The 22,293-nt window shown below is 46.2% G+C and overlaps 1 protein-coding gene across 1 annotated transcript in view; it reads left to right on the top strand.

Annotated features, from left to right (window-relative positions):
* The first annotated feature begins 5,554 nt into the window (after positions 1-5,554).
* Positions 5,555-22,293, top strand: part of LOC111146938 (solute carrier family 15 member 1) — a 33,075-nt gene continuing 16,336 nt past the window's right edge. The window contains exons 1-13 of the mRNA XM_022502688.1: positions 5,555-5,569; positions 5,985-6,066; positions 6,165-6,306; positions 7,221-7,340; positions 11,957-12,056; positions 12,281-12,371; positions 14,224-14,307; positions 15,532-15,614; positions 18,595-18,681; positions 19,236-19,325; positions 21,466-21,510; positions 21,664-21,696; positions 21,783-21,871. Coding sequence (XP_022358396.1) covers positions 5,555-5,569; positions 5,985-6,066; positions 6,165-6,306; positions 7,221-7,340; positions 11,957-12,056; positions 12,281-12,371; positions 14,224-14,307; positions 15,532-15,614; positions 18,595-18,681; positions 19,236-19,325; positions 21,466-21,510; positions 21,664-21,696; positions 21,783-21,871 — 1,061 coding nt within the window. The remainder of the gene's footprint in view (positions 5,570-5,984; positions 6,067-6,164; positions 6,307-7,220; positions 7,341-11,956; positions 12,057-12,280; positions 12,372-14,223; positions 14,308-15,531; positions 15,615-18,594; positions 18,682-19,235; positions 19,326-21,465; positions 21,511-21,663; positions 21,697-21,782; positions 21,872-22,293) is intronic.

Below are 22,293 nucleotides of genomic sequence, written 5' to 3'. Positions count from 1 at the left end.
ATCCTATACAGATGGTGGGGCCTTCCCCGGGGATTTTCGAATTGGGTAGGTCTGGGATGGACCTGAGAGTGTGCACTCCTGATGGGTTCCCAGGAGCTGCTGCTGCTGGGCCAGAGATCACACTTTAGAACCACGGCAGCGGGGAATTAAACAGCATCCCGAAACCCCTACAGGCACACGCACATGGCACACCGTAGTGCCGCTTGTTCGAAAAAGCAGCTTAATTAAAAATCAGTGGTTGTTCCTGTGGCTTGTGTTTAAGAAGACTGGCTTTCCCCTGTCCACAACCTGCTCATCCCCATGGCCTCGTTTCCCAGGACAGTGTCATAAGGACTGCCTCTTTCTTTGAGGGCCCTTCTCAGCCCTGCCGGGGTCCCCCATCGCAAGGTCTTGCCCATATTTTCATCTTATATCAGTCCCTGCCACACATCTGTCTTTCCAGGATGCCGTGAAGAGCAAAGTTCATTTCATTGCGGCAGATCTGATCTTACCAACCAACTTGCAAAGACGGTGTCAGCATCTCTCGGTGAAGGAATGGCGGGCCAGAGGTTGACCACTTTGAATCCGTAAAGCCACACGATTAGGAAGGGTGTCCCCAAGTGGAGGCTTTCCTCCCACTCCCCACGGCCCATGTCCTTCCACCTAAAAGAATCCAGGCTTGATCAACTTAACTTATTATCCTCCTGGTTTATGAAACCATTTTCAGACCGCCTCCTTCTTTGCAGTGGCCCTGGAAGGCGGCATCGTCTATACGGCCAGCTCCTGGAGAGTAGACCTGCAGATCTTAGAGCAAGGAAGGATGCTACCAGATCCCATTGAACAAGCATGGGATGGGACTCCTGAACCCCCAGACAGAAAATGTAGCTAAGGGAAAGAATTATTTGAAAAAAGAGCACTTTGCAGGCAAATAAGACTTGCTGGAGGTTTGAGTCTTAGTTCTATGTGAACAGTGAGAGATTGAGCGATAAAGACCTCCGTGTACAGAGCTTGCGGCAAATCCTTATTTATTTCCTATCAGCCGTTGTCACACACTACCACAAAGTTAGTGACTTAAAAACACGGATTTCTTATCTCGCAGTTCTGGAGGTCAGAAGTCTGCATGGGTCTCACTGAGCTAAAATCTAGGTGTCCGTAGGGCTGTGTTTCTTCTGGAGGCTATGGGGGAGAATCTGGTTCCTTGTCTTTTCCAGCTTCTAGAAGCTGCCACATTCCTTGGCTCATGTTGGCCTTCTAGAAATCACCATCGCTCCAACCTCTGTTTCCTTCTTCACATCTCCTCTTTTGGCTCTTTTAAGGACCCATGGGATTACACTGGGGCCACCAGATAATCCAGGATAAACTCCCCATCTCACAGTCTTTAACTTAGTCGCATCTGCAGAGTCCCCTGGCCATGGAAGGTAACACATCACTAGCTCCAGGGTCAGGACACAGACATCTTGCGGACCACTGTTTCTGCCGGCCACACCATGCAGGAGTTTCATTCCTAAATGCGATACGTAGCTTACTCCCTCAATTTTGCTCTTGGTGGTGGTGGAGAGGAGTTTCCTCTCTGCCCAAAGGTAAGAGCTGCTCAGACAGGGGCAGCTTCTTCATTCCTTCCAACCTCCCAAGTCCAAGTCCTAGAAATGCACTCTTCACGCCCACCATGTTGCTGAGAGAATTCTTAATTTCTGAACATGAGCCATTACAGTTAGAATTTCCATCCCTAAATGGTCCAAAATACGGAATGTGCTTTGTTAGATAGTAAGAAATGAAATGAAGAGATTTCGTTAGGTAGTGGGAAATTACTAGTAGAGCGTCTTTCTTGGTTTTGCCTCCTCTCTCTCTAAGCCAGTAACCACAGAAACGTCTAATGCACACTTATCTTATTAAATTCTTTAGCCAAAAGGAAGACAAAAGCACTGCTAAGCCTTGAATAACAATAGGAGCCAGAGCGGACTCTGTGCACGCTCCTGGCACACCTGATTCTAAGCTGCTTTATTGACTCCGATCAGCATTCACACCCAAGTGACCCACGGATGATGCCAGCACCGCCGGCCACTCAAACTCGCTGATTAGATGTACTGTCAGGATACGGACGGATAAGGCTCCCCGTCCACGCCCTTGAGCTTTCTCAGAGAGCGACTCTGTTGACACAGATGTGAGATGAGAAATGCTGACTACACTGTCCATCCACCGGGAGCCCTGAGTTCCGCAACAGGAGAGGTTGGCAACCTCTGACCCCCAATAATCAGAGTTGCTCTTTGGAATGCGCACCTTTCAGAAAATAACGAGCGTCCTGGGCGATGGCTGGGTACGAAATCTCAGGTGTTCACCGGGGTGAGCTTAGGGGTTTCACCTGCCATTTCGTAGTTCTGAGTGTGATGGTTGCTGGAACAACAGCAAAGCTCTCTTTTCCATAACCGGTTATGTTTGAAGTAGACAAAATCTTTAGCGCCCACTGTTCGCCAAATAATAATGGTAAACAGTATTTTTTTCCCAAAAAATGATAGGTGTGGGGCACCTGGGTGGTTCAGTTGATTAAGCGTCTGACTTGGTTTTGGCTCATGTCATGATCTCTGGGTCGTGGGATCGAGCCCCGCGTTGGGCTCCACGTTCCACGGGGAGTCAGCGTAAGGATTCTCTCCCTCTGCCCCTCCCCTCACTATCTCTTACTCTCTCTAAAATAGATAAATCTTGAAAAAAAATTATAGGTGCTACTGTGTCCTGAGAAACCACAGGGGAGGAACAATTGCGGAGAAGCTCCAGGCTATCTCTGTTGGGTTTGTGTCTTTGGGCCTCCCTCCTGCCTTTCTGTCAAGGCCTAGGGCAAAGACCTGTCTGAACCCAGGGCAGGGGTGCTCAGCTTGCTCCGTCCGGTCTGTGGGGAGACAGTAGGGAGAGCACGTTATCGGGAGCAAAACCAGGCAGCGCATCTGCGGTTTCCTCTAGAAGACGGGGCTCTGCCGCAGTGAAGCCGGCCTCGTCAGTGGGCATTTGTTCAGAAATGCGTGCTCCTAACCGGGTCTTTTATTCCCCTGGCGAGTGGCAGTCCCCAGGCTGGCGACAAAAGCTGGCTTGTGGCCTGCCGCAGTCATGGTCCCATCCGGACACAGAAGGCACACTCGGAATAGGAGGGATTAGTCACACACACACACACACACACACACACACACACACACACACACACATTTTGGAAAAGGCTGGGGGAGGGGTACAGGGAGCCATCGATGTCCGTGCAGGTGCCCGGAGTAGTGGTCTCAGTGACCACCCCCAGGAAGTGGTTCAAATCTGTGACCAGAGCCTGAAAAGAGGGTTGTGTGAGGAAGGCCTACTTCAGAGGAGCCGCGACTGTGTCTTGAGGGTGTAGCTGTCTGAGGTGATTTCTGGGGAGGAGGCAGGGACCCCTCTGCTCACCCACCAGGGCTCCCCACTGGCCAAACCCTGTGGGGGTCGCAGGGACGACATGCACGTGGGCGGCCTCACAGGCAGAAGGAGGCTGGGGCCAGGATCCGAACGTGGGACGCCATGATGGGTATGAATGATCCTCTGGAATACTTACTCATTCAACAAACACTCGATTTCCACCCTGTGGGGCGCTGAGGACTCCGAGGTAGCAGCATCTTCCTGAGTGAGGCACCAGGCTTGGGCTGGGGGCTTCACACTTGGAACTGTTACACCGGTCCTGTGAAGGCCATGTTGTTGTCTGCCTCTGACAGGCGGGCTATCTGGAGGGAAGCTGGGCTCGTCCCCGGTCACAGCTGGAAAGCCACACGAGTGTGATTCAGCCACACGTCCTCTCCCCAAGCCCACACACTTCACCTGCCGCCTCTCCAAGCAGCTCCTGCCCACAAGGAAGTCTGACTGGGGAGACAACCAGGCTATCCGTGTCGAAGAATCTCCTTCCAGAACTTTATAGATGGCAGGAGTGGGGCCTGGGGCCCCGGGTGCCCAGGACAAGTTCTTCCCAGCCTTAGGACAAGGACTGAAGGAGCACCACTGCTCTCGAGATGGCAAAAGCAAGACCTTGTGGCGTGAGGCCTGGGGCCACGCAGACCTGGGGAAGTGCCGGTGCCCACAGCGCAGCACGACCAGAATCAGGAACCAGGCCCCGGCCCACAAGAGGGGTGGCTGGGGGCCTGGACCACCGCCAGGGTCTGGGCCAAGCACAGGGTTTTGTTTCATGTGGGCTGGGGCTCAGGGCGGCCCATAACGAGAATGCGAGGCGACAGGCCAGCTTCTGTATTGGCTTCCTGCTCCGGGCAGCAGGGACAGGGTGTCTCTGCGGGGCTTGGGGCGGGGGAGGTAATAAAGCCGACTTCTGCGGATCAGTCAGGCAACATCGCAGCCTGTGGGTGGTTCTCCGGCGTGGGGGGTGTCTCTGAACCAGCGGGGACATCACCTGTGGGACTTGTGACACATGCAGACTCCAGGGACCGTCCCCCCACCCCAAAGTCAGCTGCTGAGAGTGTGGGTTTCGGCAACCTGCTCTCACAGGCCCTCCTGGTGATTCTGGGGCCCACTGAAGTTTGAGGACCATTCCGTGGGGTCACTGATGTGTAACAGAGGCAGGGAGCGTTCAAGGGTTCCCCAAAACAAAGGATTCTAGGATCCGGGGAGGGGCTCTGTGACAGGCACGGGTAGCTACAGGACCTTGTTCTGAGGCAGGGAAATGCCTTGAAACAAGGTATGGGTCAGCTGTCATCAAATTTCAGGGGAGACCAGAGCAGGGGCTGGGCCGGTGGGCATGACGGGTATGCCTAGGATCTAGAAGGTCAAGTCAACAACGCTGGGTTTGCACTGGCTCACTTGGAAGCTCATGTTTTTTTCCTTCCTGCTCTTCCAATTCCCTCCTCGGACAATAAGGCCCTGCTCTGTGGTCGGCACTGGAAACGATGTCGGGGGTGGGGAGATGGACACCCCTAGAGGGAAGCCAAAGATGTAAACCACTGAGCTCTGGGAGCACAGGGAGGCAGACAGGGCTCTGTGAAGGTCCTCTATGGCCAGGTGGATGACAGGTGTAGGAAGGGGCCGGGGCTGACCTAGGAGTTACGTACTGTCTTGTGCATTAAGGACTCTGGGTGGGCGCCCCACGTGCTCAGCAAACTGAGAGCTGGCAAGGGCAGGAGGCCTGTCTGTGTGCCGAAGGGGCTGGAAGGAAGGCCGTCACAGGTAAGGGGAAAGCTGGTCGAATCCTCGCTGTGTTAGGCCCCCTGTGGCATTTCATATTTCCCTCACTGTATCCCCACCAAAGCCCACTGACCGCGTGAGATCATGAAAGGCATGCAAAATGGTTTGGATTTCACCCTGTGGCCAATGAGCAGCCTTTGAAGTGTTTCAAGGAGGAAATGGCTTTGGCACCATTCTCGAAGCCTCTGACTTTCAAGTCTGACCACAATGAGAATGGCCTGCAGAGCTAATTAAAAGAAAATCCGATGCCAGGCCCCACTCGCCAGAGAGAGCTGGAAGGGTCTGGACAGCACGTCTGTCTGCCGGAGAAGTCAGAGAGTCTGAGCGCGGCCTTAGCAAAAATATTTTAATTACCTAATAGTGGTGTTTTGGTTTTCTTTCAGGGATGTCGAAGTCTCGGGTGAGTATCCCTTTTTTTTCTTCTCTGCATAGCTTCATTTGGCAAATTCCAGTCCATTCTGCTCGTTTAAGTTCACAGCTGTGCTCCCTTCACTTACCAGATGTCTATCATCCACGTGAATCAGTGTGAGAACAGTCCTGAGTTTCTGTGTGACATTTCTTCTCTTGAGGAAATGCTAATGTCTAGTCCTTCTCGAACGAACGAAAAAACTAGATGCTTTATTTCACTATTGTATCTGTGTGGTGTGTGAGGGCATAAAAATTTCTGAATTCTAGATCCACTTCGGGTTAGTCAGTCAGTGCCAAGTTACTAAATAGGCATCAACTACTTTCATGCCGTTAGCTTTGTCTGTGACCGTGGCCCAGTGAGGAGCATGTTCAATCTTACACGGTTTCCTTTTCCTTTCCTTTGTCAGGGTTGCTTTGGTTATCCCTTGAGCATCTTCTTCATCGTGGTCAATGAGTTCTGTGAAAGATTTTCCTACTATGGAATGCGAGGTAATGATTTTCACCCTTCTCCCCTTGAGCAAAGAGCCTGAGTTACCACAGTTCCTAACTTTGTCTCCCCTCCCACTCCCCTTGCCCTCTGCCAAAAGCCCTCCTGATTCTGTACTTCAGACGGTTCATCGGATGGGATGATAATCTGTCCACGGCCATCTACCACACGTTTGTGGCTCTGTGCTACCTGACGCCGATTCTGGGCGCGTTGATCGCTGACTCCTGGCTGGGAAAGTTCAAGTGAGTGTTTATAGCTTCCTTGTGAAGAAATAAGCCCAAAGGAATGATAAGCTTTGTGGTTTGGAATGATGGATGGTGGGAACAAAGAATCAAGGCACATCAAACTCTTAGGAGAGCCTGCTAGGCAGTGTTTTGGCTCAGATCCTATCCCCAGAGTCTAGTACAGTGCCTGGCATTGAGCAGTGAGAATGCAGGTAACGCTGGTGAGTTTTTTCCCTCCTCCAAACAATGATAACATCTTTGTCTCCACTTGAAATAGTAGCAGGGATACTATCCATCATTAATCATGTGTGAGGCACGGAATTAAGGTCTAGAGAACACGGAAGTTCCCCGATATATATGCTTGCTACTGGAAGGCTCACATGGCTCACTGGGCAGAGAGGACATGGGGCACTCACCCAGATCTGGAGGAACAGCTCCAAGAGTGCACCCAATAGATAGTTACCGAGAAGTCTCTAGGACTTAATGAGCGAGGCAGTGGAGGCTCTTGTGGGCCAAATTCACGGACTATCTCAAAAGAATTCAATACAATACAAAAATAACCCATGGTCCACTCCAGGCCAAATATTGTTACCAGGCACAAGGTAAGTCTCTCTCACTGTTTAATCATAGATGTTCTCACTTCAGTAGTCAGGTAGAAGAAAACATTGTGTTTTTCAAGTAGTTCAAAGATGAAACAGACCTTTCCCCCTTCCCCTGGCTCCAACCAATGTTGCTGGACTCTTGCTGGCTGAGCGACGGATTGTCCAGCAGCCTGCCTTTCCGAGAGTTACCAGCCTGACTCAGGTTTGAGCAACGAGCATACGCATGACTGGGCTCTTGCGTTTTGAAGCAGGAGGACTTTCTGTGGGAGAAGAGGAAGTGGACGGGTCTTGCACAACTAACTTGGATTCTCTTAACCCGTTTCAACACAGGACGATTGTGTCGCTCTCCATTGTCTACACCATTGGACAGGTGGTCACCGCAGTGAGCTCAATTAATGACCTCACGGACTTCAACCACGATGGAATCCCCGACAACCTTTCTGTGCATGTGTGAGTTGACGTTACTTGTTGCCCTACCCCACCCGGCCACTGGTGGCTTCCTTGGTGCTCGAATGTTTGGTCTTTTTCCTTGAACTTCACCATAAGTGTAAGGAGGTCTTTCCTCCCTCATGAGCAGAGAGAAAGCTGTTTAGTTGACTAAGAGTTGGGTCTTCCAATGTCACCATCCTCAAAGTTGTCCGGAATCACGGCTCGCTTGATGGCTTGCTGTCTCGGGTCCATCTCAACACGAGACATGGTCAGCGTACGGAATACTTGGGTTAATCTTGATCTTCCCTAGAGGGACATAACTCCCATGAACGTGGATCTCTAATTGTGCCAGGTTTCCTCAAGACTCTGTACCTTTGGTTGTCTTCTCGTACCAAACTTCTACTTATTTTTCAGCAATTTGCTTTTGTAAGTATTTGGTCCAGCCCTGTTGTTCTGAGTTCTTGATAGAAAGGGCTATTGACAAATGTTCCTCTGGGAGATTAATTTCCCATTACTGCAGTCTGGCCCAGTAGACAACTTATAAGGATTTATTTTGCTTCTGGTTCTTGTGCCTCAGTTCCTTGATCTATGACTAAACCATCTTATGGGTTGAGAAAGTAGTCACTGAAATTCAAATTAGTCTCTGTAATTCCTACGCTTCTGGTCTGTCGTTAGTCAATCATATTACTGTTTAGACCAGGTCCCTCGTGGCAACACCCGTGGTGCCCACAGTGCACTGTGTTGGTGGAAGGGAGTGGCTTCATGCCCAGGTGGGCAGCTCAGACTTCCAACATCTGATGCCCAGCTACCCACGGAGGAGCCGAAAGTTCCGGGCAGCCCATCTTCCTCGTGCCTCCGCTTTCTCTTCTATAATATCAATTAACAACAGGGACTTTGGAGCCAGGCTAAGTGGGTTCAAATGCTGACTGTGCCTTTTACTAGCTGTGTGACCTTGAGCAAATTTCTTAACCTCTGTGCTCAGGTCTTCTCGTTTTTACTGCTGCCTACCTCGTGTGGGACTCTTGTAGTCCAGGTGAGTGCCTACACGTGGCCTGGCAAGTGAGAAGTGCTCAAGAAAGCTTAGCTACTGGGTGTATTTCGTGGAGTTAGAATTACGGCATGCCTACAAGAGTGCAGGGAGTATCATATCCAATTGGTTGTTTTTGGTTGTCATTTAAAATGCTTGAAGTGAAGAAAACAAAAAAGAAGAAAAACACGAAATAAAAAAGAATGCTTGGAGTGACAGCACAGAGCAGAAATTCTATTAAAAGGCAAAGGAAAGAAATCCTTCAATTAATTCAAGTAGACAAGCATGGTACTTTCAAGGGTCCTTTCTATGTGTAGTATCTTTCTTGACTTTCTCTGTTCCATGAAATATTTTTTAGCATTTTAAAGCCATATTTGCAAACAGGAAGGTATGGAATAAATACTTACAAAACCTGTAATTTGTAGCACGTACTGTAAATCCAACAAAAATGATAAAATGAGGGTTGGTAAATTCTATGAGTGATTTTTTTCTTTTTCAATTCAGGAGGTAAGATACTTACAGATAGCTTAGAAAATAACAAATTAAAGTAACTAACGCTTGGGGTGCCTGAATGGTTCAGTTGGTTAAGTGTCTGGCTTCGACTCAGGTCATGATCCCGGGGTCCTGGGATCGAGCCCCACGTCAGGCTCCCTGCTCAGCAGGGAGTCTGATTCTCACTCTCCTTCTGCTACTCCGCCTGCTTGACTCTGTCTCTCAAGTAAGTAAATAAAATCTTTAAAAAAAAGTAACTAACCCTTAATCTCTTCTGTTACTATAAATAATCCCTTTTATTATTGTAAAAATTATAGTCATAAATCTTATGCTCTACTTCTTTCCTGTCTTCTGTACTCTGTAAACAGATTAAGCTCATCTATAGTACCTGATATTCTGCTTTGTAATTAAGTCGTGTTTTCCAATGTCTTCGAATGACTATTATGAGTCTATTATGACTGTACCGGAGACAGTGCTTAAATATTTCACTTACCCGTTCTTTTAGTGAGAATGATAAGGCTACAGAAGAATCCCATACATAAATCCTTGCTCAGTATTCAAGCTACTGCTCTGCATTTCCGAAATAGTAGGTAATGGCATTAACATGAAGGCCCATGAATTCAACTTTCATTCACCTGTCAAGACTACAATCCTGTGAATCATCTTCTCAAACAAGTTGAGCCCCTTTTCTGTTTAACTACTGTGAGAGTGTGATTTATCATAAAAAGTATATATTTGGTCTTCCCTGCTTGGGGCACAGACCTCCTAAGACCCTTGGTGGGGCGCCTGGGTGGCTCAGTGGGATAAGTCTTTGCCTTCGGCTCAGGTCATGATCTCAGGGTCCTGGGATCGAGCCCTGCATCGGGCTCTCTGCTCAGCGGAGAGCCTGCTCCTCCCTCTCCCTTTGCCTGCCTCTCTGCCTACTTGCGATCTCTCTCTCTCTTTGTGTCAATTTATAAATTTGTGTCAATAAATAAAATCTTTAAAAATAAATAAATAAATAAATCCCTTGGAATTCACTAAGTGAGGAGAGGGATGAAGTGTCTCTTGTTATGTTGATGAGGTAACTTTTGGTCCCCACCTAAGGATGGGGGCTGGCTGCCCAAAGAACCAATCACATGAGGGGTGCCTGGGTTGCTCAGTCAGTTAAGAGGCTGGCTCTTTTTTTTTTTTAAGATTTTATTTATTTATTTGACAGAGAGATAGAGAGAGAGCATAAGCAGGCAGAGTAGCAGGCAGAGGGAGAAGGAGAAGCAGGCTCCCTGCTGAGCAGAGAGCCCGATGCCGGGCTCAATTCCAGGACCCTGAGATCATGACCTGAGCCAAAGGCAGCTGCTTAACCAGCTGAGCCACCCAAGCACCCCAAGAGGCTGGCTCTTGGTTTCCATTCAGGTCATGATCTCAGGGTCCTGGGATTGATCCTTGTGTTGGCTCTGGGCTCAGTGTGGAGTCTGCTTGAGATACTCTCTATCTCTCTATCCCTCCTCTCTCTCTCTCTCAAATAAATAAATAAATGTTTTTTCTTTTTAAAGAACCAATTATGTACCTACCACCAGGCTCACCCAACTGGTGGTGGGTATTATGGAAGGCACGTATTGCATGGAGTGCTGGGTGTGGTGTATAAACAATGAATTTTGGAACACTTAAAAAATAATAAAATAAAATAAAAGCATTACATTCTAGAAAAAATAAAGAACCAATTATATGATTAGGGGATTGGAGCTTTCATTCACACGCACACCACTCCCCAACCTCCATGGAGGAGAAGAGGGGCTGGACATTGAATTAATATCCAGTGGCCAGTGATTTAATCAATCATGTCTGTGTAATGAAGCCTCCATAAAAACCATAGGACTAGGTAGGGAGAGCTTTCACGGTGAGCAAGTTCAGGTAGAGGGCAGGAGCGCCCTGGAGGGGGCATGGCAGACCTGTCCCCCTTCCCACCTACCCTGCCCTGTGCATCTCTTCCAGTTGGGTGCTCCCAAGTTCTATCCTTTCATAATAAACCAGTGATCTAGGAAGTAAAGTATTTCCTGAGCTCTGTGAGCAGCTCCAGCAAATTCCTTGGACCCTAGGAGGAGGTCGTGTGAATCACCGATTTGTAGCCAGTAGGTGAGAAGTACAAGTAACAACCTGGACTTGTGAGTGGCATCTGAAGTTCAAGGAGAGGGTCTTTGGAACCTCCAACACTTATCCATCAGTCAGAAGCCCAGGTGACCACCTAGGTTTGCACCTGGTACCTGATGGGGCTTATTGTTGGGGGGGGGCTGTCTTTTTTTTTTTTTTAAGATTTTATTTATTTATTTGACAGACAGAGATCACAAGTAGGCAGAGAGGCAGGCAGAGAGAGAGAGAGGAGGATGCAGGCTCCCCGCCGAGCAGAGAGCCCGACTCTGGGCCCGATCCCAGGACCTGGGATCATGACCTGAGCCAAAGGCAGAGGCCCCAACCCACTGAGCCACCCAGGCGCCCAGAGGGTGGGGAGGACAGTCTTACAGGACCAAGCCCTTCACCTGCGGAGGCTGATTCCATCTCTGGGTAGATAGTGTCAGAATGGAGTTGAATTGTAGGACACCCAGCTGGTGTCTGAGAAGTGCTTGCTGGTGGTGTGGGGAACTCCCTCCCTACATTGGAAATCGGGGCCAAGAACCCAAAAGCCACTGTGCCTGGTCTTCTGAGGGACATTAAAGGAGAGAGAGGCTCTTGCTTTTAAGAATCTCATATTTCGGGGCGCCTGGGTGGCTCAGTGGGTTGAGCCTCTGCCTTCGGCTCAGGTCATGATCTCAGGGTCCTGGGATCGAGTCCCACATCGGGCTCTCTGCTCAGTGGAGAACCTGCTTCCTCCTCTATCTCTCTCTCTGCCTGCCTCTCTGCCTACTTGTGATCTCTCTCTGTGTAATAAATAAATAAAATCTTTAAAAAAAAAAGAATCTCATATTTCTGGGGCACCTGGATGTCTCAGTCAGTTAAGCATCTGACTCTGGATCTCAGCTCAGGGTCTTGCTCTCAGGGTTGTGAGTTCGAGTCCCACGTTGGGTTCCACACTGGGTATGGAGCCTACCTTAAAAAAAAAAAAAAGAATCTTACATTTCTGCAATAACCCCTCTCCTTCCTCTAGGGCACTGTCCATGACTGGCCTGGCCCTGATAGCTCTGGGAACGGGAGGAATAAAGCCCTGTGTGTCTGCATTTGGTGGAGATCAGTTTGAAGAGGGCCAGGTAAGATCACGCGCCTTCATAGAAACTACATAAATGAGTTACAAACGTCCAGGAATCACATTCCCCTGACACAAAGTCTGTTCTCCATTTGATTCTTTTCAAGGACATTTGAAAGTAGGATACTGACCAAAACTAAGTTAGAAGTGAAGACAGATCATCAATTACATTTTATCCATTGATACATAGCCAGAGTCATATTGTAACTTTTTTCCTTCTTATTACAGGAAAAACAAAGAAACAGATTCTTTTCCATCTTTTATTTGGCCATTAATGCTGGAAGCTTGCTTTCTACTATCATCACTCCCATCCTCAGAGGTAAAAAATATATATCTGAAGAGGACTTCTGTTTTTCTCTTTTTAATTATGGAGAGAAAGTCAGGTGGAAAGCTTAAGTCCTTGTTCCGTGTGTTCATTTTGCCCCTCTTCTCCTGTTACACTTCCGCTGTGGGATACACGCTGTTCACTTTGGAGATTCAGAAGATGAGCTTCTTGTCTTTTCTGATCTTTATTGACCCCCTGATCCCAAGGACCACTGAAGAACCTAAAACATCCCAAGGATAGCAATCAATTTTTCTAAATGATTATTAATGCAAAGTCTTTGTTCACGGTCAAGAATGAGACAAGAGGTGCATTTGGAAACCTCACCTGAATGGGTCATTGTTGACATTTTTGCTTTTCAAGCTTTGCTCCTGGTGACGTTCAGTGAGCTAGGAAGGATTTAATGGGCAAAGTTTTATTCTTTGTGTTCCTCTCATCTCAGCTATTTCTAAAAGAACTGCCCAGGAAAGAGAATGAGACAGCAGCTATCAACAGCTCGCACATTTTTGTGCTGGCTGACACGCCACCGAGAGTTTGTGAATTTCCCACATGGAAGGAGGGAATATTCAGGGAGAGGCTGGACCCAAACAACCTCCTGGTAGACGCCATGCAAAACAGATTAAACGATGAAAGAAAACATTTTATGGGGATTTGTGTATTCCTGCATGGAGTAGTAATTTGACGATAACACTTAAACCCCATTCCAACTTGTTGTGTATAAACATTTATTAGCTTGCATTCTTGCATTAGTTCGCTCCTCTCCCCTCTCCTCCCCTGCCTCCACTTTCCACTAGAATACGTACTATGCACGTCTGAATTGCAGAATGTGTGGAAGGATCATTGAAAAGGTAAAGTCGTGGCTCTCATACAAATGTGAAAGCAAGTGCTGAGATTTTATATGGCTTATTAATTAAGGAGGAAACTGGAATACTGCCACGGTCAACCCAAATAAGCATTTGCTGGACGGAGACTGATACTCTTAACCCTTTTGCATTGCCACAAGCTGGAATCATTTGTACAGCTATGAACGAGAAACATTTGCGTGACTCTCGATTTTCTATGAGTTAACTTCTTTCTCTCCGGAACTGTGAAACAGCTAGTCAAAGACAGAGTCAAACCCCCTTTTGGATCAGATTATTCCTGGAGGCTTCGTTCCATGGAAGGAATTCCCAATAATCTCTGTTGCTCCTTCCGAAGTCTGTATTTTCCTCCTACCAGCCCTAGGATCTCAGAGCTAAAATAAATCTGCAGTCAGGGGTTAGCAAACTATGGCCGAGGGCCCAGATCTGGAAATCTGGACAAGACCATCCATTTGTCTATTGTCTATGGCTGCTTTCATTCTACAAAGTCAGGGTTGGGTAGTTGAAACAAAGACTAAATCATCCACAAAGTCTAAAATATTTACTACTTGGCTCGTCACAAAAAAGTTTATTGACCCCCACCCTGGGCCATCTAATTGCTTTCTAATTAGCATGAATTCAGGAATACACAATCTTGATTTCCCAGGGTACTTTTGGTTTTATTTACCGAGTCCCCTATCGTAAGTTACTGTATCCAGGTCACTTCTATCTCCCCCACTAAGCAAATCCACTTAAGGGTTCCCACTGATTTTGGCTTGGCTAATACCAGCATCTATTTCAGGTCTAAGATTAGAAGCTGTGTTCAGCTCCTACTCTTTTTACTCCAAAGCTGTTTGGCTCAGTGGGCAATGAAATCAATGAGGCAAATGGATGTGTCTAGAACATTAAGTGAAAACAATATGTAATAACCAGGTAGGGATTTTTGAAAAGGTAATCATATGAGCATTGCCAATGCCATCATGGATTTTAATCTTGTAATTTCTCCTCAGTTCAACAGTGTGGAATTCACAGTAAACAAGCATGTTACCCACTGGCCTTTGGGGTTCCTGCGGCTCTCATGGCCGTGTCTCTGAGTAAGTAGAAATTAGTTGAATTAATACAATCCTAGGATCAGGTCAGACCCTCCTGTTAATTATTGCAACCAATTTGTGGAAGGTCATGGGACAAATCGTACTAAGAATTCCCGGGCTCTGAGAATCAAAGTAGAGCTAGCGTATTGTTTCAGAGGGAACAAGGTGAGAAAAGGGTCTACAGGAACCGGGATCTCTTGAGCTGGGCACTGAAAGGTTTGATACTATTTAGGCAGACTAAGGTAGAAGTGATGGGCTCCGTTAGACTCGACGACCCCGGGGGCCGAAAGCATTTGTTCTCATCCACGTGTGCTCATCTCCAGCTTGCCCGAGACCAGGCAACCTGGTCCAATTCCTGCTTAAATACTTCCAGCGAGTGTCTAGATTTCCATAAAATATCGTCTCAAAGTGTTTCCACCAGAGGGGACGCCTGAGTGGCTCAGTCGATTGGGTTGTACTTTTCTCTGATATTTTTTTTTTAAAGATTTTATTTATTTATTTATTTGACAGACAGAGATCACAAGTAGGCAGAGAGGCAGGCAGAGAGAGAGGAGGAAGCAGGCTCCCTGCCGAGCAGAGAGCCCAACATGGGGCTCGATCCCAGGATCCTGGAATCATGACCTGAGCCGAAGGCAGAGGCTTTAACCCACTGAGCCACCCAGGAGCCCCTCTGATATTTTTTAGTTTTGAAGAGCGCTGAGTGTGCCCACTTTAACCCTGTTTGCCCAGGTTGTAGCCATCTCTCTTTATCCATGCACCTGTGCCAGAGCTCAATATTTCCCCCTTTCCTGTGCCTATTTTCTTCCATAATTCCAAACAGTGCCCCCCTCCCCTAAAAGGCTCATATATACCTTCTCCTCTCTGATGCTGAGTAAGGAGATAGACAGGATTTCAAAAACTACTGTTCTAGGCCAAACACTGTATTCAGTTGGCATTAGGTAAATTTTGATTTAATCCGTCTGAGTCATTCTAACATCAAAGAGTATGTTCTAGTAGTAATAAGCTTCAGTGTCTGTGTATGAGAACACAAATACAACATCGCTCGGAAACTCCAGCGAATGTTAGGACCCAAAGCACTTTCTAATCGGGGAGATAGGCAGGCAAGCCCGTTCTGTGAGTAATCTCAGTATATCCAAAACAAGGTTATAACTCAAATAAAAGCACATCTTCTAGGTCCCAGGTAGTTCTGTCCAATGCCTTGTTAACATGTCTTCTTTTCCTTCCCAGTTGTGTTTGTCCTTGGCAGTGGAATGTACAAGAAGTTTCAACCCCAGGGTAATGTCATGGCTAAGGTTGTCAAGTGCATTGGTGTAAGTATTTCGGTAGTTCTCTCTCTCTCGAAGACATTTAGTCACCCCAGAACCTTCTACTGCCTTTAAAGTAAAATGCAATGGAGCATTGACTGTTCTTTAAACATTTTATTATTGCTCTTAGCTGTTGCGATAAACTGAAGTTTCTTATAAAACTCGCCAAACGGAAAAGGACACAAATGGAACTCAAACAGGGAGGGATAGAAAGGGATTTTGAACTGTTCAGTTAGATGGGTGGTCAAAGAAAGGCAAAGCAGAGCGACTCTCAGTGATCAAACAGGCAGCCCCTGGCTGATGTCGGTCAGGAAGGCGTGAAGCCAAAGGTGGGAGTCATGGTTTCATGCTGTGTGTCATGGATCTGAAGTATGTAAAGTCTCAGGAATTAAGGCAAAGAAAATAAGTTTTTAAATGAACACACTAAATGGGGGCACCTGGAGGCCTCAGTTGTTTAAGCACCTGCCTTTGGCTCAGGTCATGAACCCAGGGTCCTGGAATCAAGTCCTACATCAGGCTCCCTGCTCAGTGGGGAGTCTGCTTTTCCCTCTCCCCTGATATGCTCTCTCTCTCTGGCAAATAAATCAATAAAATCTTTTAAAAATGAACAGATACACATATAAAGATTATCACTCTAATATTTATAACAGCAAAAATTCATAACACCAAATTGCTGGAAACAGAAGAACAGTGCTGAACTCATAGTGCATCTTACACAGCCATCGGAAGCCTTGTTTTCAGACTGGTGACAGGAACATTCAAGATATGGTTTCTTCTGTATGCATCTATGTGGTATATGTCCATACGGGTATACTTAAAGGCAGAAAATAAATGTTGAGTGTAGGGAATCTTCCTAAAAAGGAGTCAAATAACTCTCCTCCCTATATAGTCTCCATTTTTTTTTTTAAAGATTTTATTTATTCGACAGAGAGAGACACAGTGAGAGAGGGAACACAAGCAGGGGGAATGGGAGAGGGGGAAGCAGGCTTCCCACTGAGCAGAGAGCCCGATGCGGGGCTCGATCCCAGGACCCTGGGAATCATAACCTGAGCCGAGACTTTGGGACTCATAACCTGAGCCAAAGGCAGACACTTAACGACTGAGCCACCCAGGTGCAGCTATAGTATCCATTTTTTAAATATACAGACCATTGTGGAATCGGGGGAAATGTATCACTTATCTATTTAAAAAAAAAAACCCACATGTGTGGATAGTCTTGGGTGAAAAGACAGCCTTAAAATAATTTTAGCCCTGGGACACCTGGGTGGCTCAGTTGGTTAAGTGGCTGCCTTTGGCTCAGGTCATGATCCCGGCCTCCTGGGATCGAGTCCCACATCGGGCGCCTTGCTCATCAGGGAGCCTGCTTCTCCCTCTGCCTCTGCCTGCCATTCTGTCTGCCTGTGCTTGCTCTCTCTCCCTCTCTCTCTCTGACAAATAAATAAATAAAATCTTTAAAAAAAAAATAATTTTAGCCCTTTATTTGCCCTTTACTTGGCTTTATTGCATTAAATTATACATGTGTACGTTACGTCGTGAAATAAATGTGTCCTATCAAGGTCGGAAAACCTCTCTCCTCTTGTCGCTGTTCCTCCTGTACTTTCCCCTCACATGAGATCAATTCCCACTACAGATGTTTTTTTCTACGCTAAAAGCAGATCTTACCAATTCTCTCTCCAAGTCCTTCCTTAACAAGGACTTGACAACTTAAACAACGAAAGAACAAGAAGCTATTTAGAGTCGCAAGAATCGTACTTCCCGGTGTTCTCGAATCAGCTGTGGCTTTGAGTCCCTGCCCGGCGGTCACACGTGTGTCCCCAGCCACCTGGGGCATCGCTTTCTCTTGCTGCCTGTATGGTGGACCTGCGTCCTCAGCCTGGTAGCCACCAACCACGAGTGGCTGTCCCATGTTTGAAATGTGGCAAGTGCAACCGGAAACTGAGTTTTAAGTTGCATTTCATTCAAATTAATCTAAATTACATAACTTCATATAAATTTATTTCTGGATAGTGGGTTCTCAGTCTTAAATTTTAAAACCGTTGCTCCACTCAGTGAGTGGAATTAAGTATCTTTGGAACAATTTAGGTATATAAATTGACATTTCAAGACATAAATTTTATGAAAAGTAAACCCAAATCTAACATTTCTGATAAAAATTGAGCATCCACATTGAGATGTTCCAAAAGTGTAAGATATACCTTGGATTTTGAAGACTTGAAATGAAAAAAAAATGTAGAATTTCTCATTAATTTTAATATTTGGTAGGATTAATAATTGTTTCCATAATTATTTTATGATTGATTTACCATTACTGTTAATTTATTACCTATTAAGATCATATTTGGGGTTTATTGGGTTAAATAACAGAACATATTTAAAATTAATTTCACCTGTTTCCCTGTTACTTTTTTACACTTATATATATTTTTATTTTAATTATTTTAATTCTGGTACAGTTTTTTTTTAAGATTTTATTTATTTAAGAGAGTGAGAATGAGAGATTTTATTTATTTATTTACTTACTTACTTATTTGAGAGTGATCTAGAACCCTGAGATCATGACCTGAGCCAAAGGCAAATGCTTAACCGACTGAGCCACCCAGGTGTCCCTATTTCTCGTATGGTTGAGGCACTGTAGTATATCAGTTTCAGGTGTATCTGTGTATATTTTTAATACAGCTACCAGAAAACTAAAATCACAAATGGCACACATGATATTTCCATTGAATGCTCCTCTCCAGAGGGCGTGGAGAGTAAAGTGGTAACAGTGTGACTTTGTTTACCCCACTCAGAGTCTTATAGTTAGGAAGAGATTAGAAATAAATGCAGGTTATGCCTTTTTGTGTCATCGTTACACTAATGTATACAATTTTATATCCGTCTTTTCTCGGGAACACAGTTTTCCCTGAAAGGCAGTTTCATTGAAATGCATTTTCCTGGTAAAGAAGTTGGTTCTGTTTTGAAATTTGATTTCTCTTCCTTCTTTCAGTTTGCCCTCAAAAATAGGTTTAGGCACCGGAGTAAGGAGTTTCCCAAGAGGGAGCACTGGCTGGACTGGGCTCGAGAGAAATACGATGTAAGTGGTCAGTCCTGCCGTGGTGGCCCAGGGTCCCCCTCCAGGAGGCCAGCAGCCTGGGCGAGATTCCTGTGACTCAGGCCACATGCACAAAATAATCAGCTGTAGCCTTGTAAACTCGATTAGGGTTTTAAATAAGACTACGCAAGAGTGTTTTTTAATTTGGAGCAGAGCTTGATAAACAACGGGTAGAATTTCTCTGGAAACCATGTTATCTTTTCATAGTTTTTCATTTGGCGTAATCGGTCATTAATTATATGTGACTGTGATCACACAACTAGTTTGAAAACAGAAGAGTCGGTGGAGGGTGGGGTTTTCATTTCTTGGAAGTACATTTAACTTCTAGTAAAATGCCTTCTAAGCATTTTTAAATAGCTGAAGAGTTTGGGGGTTTCTCAAAAAAAAAAAAAAATCTGGGGTAGGATTCCTTGGAACAATTAGTCACCTCCCAGCTTGGCTCCGGTTGCAAGTAGGTCCAGCCTAAGACAACGTCGCTGATCACCGTGAGCGACGCAGGTCATGGCTGATTTGTCCTTTCCCCACTTCATCAACAGGTGCGGCTCATCTCTCAAATTAAGATGGTCACCAGGGTGATGTTCCTGTACATTCCACTCCCAATGTTCTGGGCCCTGTTCGACCAGCAGGTAGTGTGACATGATGTTTCAGTACAAATGTCTGTATTTAGCCGAGGTCCAGTGGATGCTACCACGGACTGGGTAGTAGCTAGTATTTACCTCCTAGAGACGTTCTCTTCTGGTTTCTTTTTTATGCTTCATTTATTTTTAGATCACACTGAGTTTCCTTTTTTTTTTTTTAAGATTTATTTGAGAGAGACAGAGTGTGTATGTGCGTGTGCACACGTGTGCCCGTGCAAGTTAGGGGAGGGTTAGAGGGCGAGAGAGAGCTCCAAGCAGACTACCTGCTGGGCATGGAGCCCAACCTGGGGCTCAGTCCCTCGACCCATGAGATCGTGCCCTGAGCCAAAATCATGAGTCAGATGCTCAACCAGCTGAGCCCCCCCAGGCACCCCACGCTGAATTTCCTTAAAACAAAACAAAACAAAACAAAAAATTCTAGATGGTTCTCTCCACATTTCTGTTGCAAAACAATGAAGAAAATTAGGTGTGTAAAGGAGACCTGGGAAAGATTTGATCAAGGTATGTACAACTCTTACCCATCAAACTAAGAATAAAGAATTAGTTTTTCTGAAACAGTATGCTCAGAGGATGTACAATATTGCCTTTTATGGGATCCATAGAACATTTAAGGTGAGAGGGGCTTGGTACCTCTCGTGCTAAAACAGAACGCATAAGATAGCAGTGCTTTCCAGGACTGCAGATGATTGCCCAAGCCATTCTGACCAGAGCAAGGAACTGGAACCCAGCTCACCACCTTGTCGCCCTGCTCTTACTCCAGCAGATGTAGAAATTTCTCAGATTTGGGTTAAACAACTCAATGCATGGTACTCAGTAACCAAAGTTATAAGATATTGTTTCTTCTAGAAACTGGAGCTTCAAAAAAATTTATAAGGTTTTATTGTGCAGGAAGGATTATTTTTTTAAAGATTATTTATTTATGAGAGAGAGAGAGAACGTGCATGAGCAGGGAGAGGGGCAGAGAGAGAGGGGGAAGCAGGCTTCCCACTGAGCAGGGGGCCATACACAGGGCTCCATCTCCGGCCCTGAGCTGAAGGCAGTAGCTTAATCAACTGAGCCACCCAGGTGCCCCCAGGAAGGATTATTATAAGGGCAAAACATCTCTTGGAAAAAATTTGAACAAACACACCAATCTCCTTATTGCAAGTATGGGATTTAGACCAGCATCTTACGCACAGGGAGGCAAATTTGCATGTCGAGTAAAAACCAGCTCTTGGAATCAGACCTGCACTAGAAATACACTCATTGCCTTTTAGTGGTGTGCCGAGGGGGAGTCCATAACCCTCCTGGAAGGTTAATCACCTGTGACAAGGCTGTGGTGATCAAATGAGAGACTGTGGATAAAGCGATCCATGGCTGGCATCTGTTAAGAACTCAAGTATGGGGCGCCTGGGTGGCTCAGTGGGTAGAGCACGCAATTCTTGATCTCAGTGTCCCGAATTCAAGCCCCACGTTGGGTGTAGAGATTACTTTAAAAAAAAAAAAAAAAGAATTCAAGCAGTGGCCTATTTCCTGACTTTCCATGATGCCTTTTAAATGGAGTTGACAGATTATGTTGAAACTCATATGTGTTCAGTCCTCCATGGAAATAGTCATGTGTACGTGAACAGTCCTGAGTCTCCTTTATACAAAATAGGTTGAACGTAACTAGGCTGCCCAGGTTGAAATCCATCGCCCTCTGGACGGATTTCCACTGAGGACAGCCTAGACTGTCAGAAATGGCCCTTAGGCAATAATGATGTTCTTGAAGCTGTGATGCCAGTGAACGGACGCCTCCTCCACCTTGCAGGTGACGTCATGCTTTCCAACAGGTCTCAGATGGACATCTTGGTGTTTCCTAAGGATAGCTGCATCTCAGAGTAGCGCTTTGTAGGTTCTTCATTGGGGGTGGTGTGTGGAGGGGGCGGGGACAACTAGATGTCATGTTACTTTCCGCAGCAGAAACACAAGGGGTTTGGTTTTACCCAGTGTTCCAGTGCAGCTGGAAGATAAACTTGATGTTGGAAAAAACATTTAAATCCCATAACACTCCAGACTTCGTTCTGGATCTGGAAAAGACTCAACCTTGGCTTGTAAAATGTTTAAACCCCCGTCCCCAAATGATGCATTGAACGTATTTGTTTTTCAGGGCTCTAGATGGACACTGCAAGCAACAGCCATGAATGGGAAAATTGTAAGTCCGGGGTATCAAGCTTCTCTACCTCCCCCGGTCACTGCTCCTTTGCTCCAAACCCTTCGCCCCCTTTCCCCGTCATGATGTTCTTCATCCCCCCCAGCTGATCCTCTGTGGGAACCTCTCAGTAAGACTTGTCCCCCCTCTCTTTAGGGAGCTATTGAAATTCAGCCGGATCAGATGCAGGTAGGAAGAAAATACTTAAGTTGCCTTCTGAGTTCAAAGTCACCTTTGAGACCACGGCTAACGGTTCATGTCCGCTCCCCCCGCAGACCGTGAACGCCATCTTGATTGTCATCATGGTCCCCATCATGGATGCCGTGGTCTATCCTCTGATTGCAAAATGTGGCCTCAATTTCACGTAGGTGACTGGCAGGTTCGGGGTGGGGTGAGGAAAGAATGTGTCCCCTCCCACCACACCACCTAGATGATGGGGTTTTTAAAGAATTATACTAGAATTAGAGGCTGGTGTGCTGATGTTTCTGGAAATTTGCCCTTAAACTGAAAGTTCTATTAACGGCAGCCAGAAAATCCTCTAATTAAAGTGTTTCATATATGTAGACAATGGACATGTTAATGTTCATCCCAAGTATCCCCTGAGCTACAGTTTCTAGAAATTAAATGTAAAAATGCAAATTAAAGGCTCTATTACCATTACCCCTCTTAGTCTTGATCATAAATAAGAGAGCATGAGACAATTTCATTTGGTGTTTCCTAGGGAAGCTAGTTTTGTTTGGGTGGGTGGTGGGAAAGGAGCGTGATCGCTCGCTGGTATGAGGCTGG

Source organism: Enhydra lutris, unplaced genomic scaffold, assembly GCF_002288905.1.
Source record: "Enhydra lutris kenyoni isolate GAN:26980312 unplaced genomic scaffold, ASM228890v2 scaffoldscaffold15, whole genome shotgun sequence".
NCBI classification, from domain to species: domain Eukaryota; kingdom Metazoa; phylum Chordata; class Mammalia; order Carnivora; family Mustelidae; genus Enhydra; species Enhydra lutris.
This window is presented reverse-complemented; position numbering and strand designations above follow the sequence as displayed.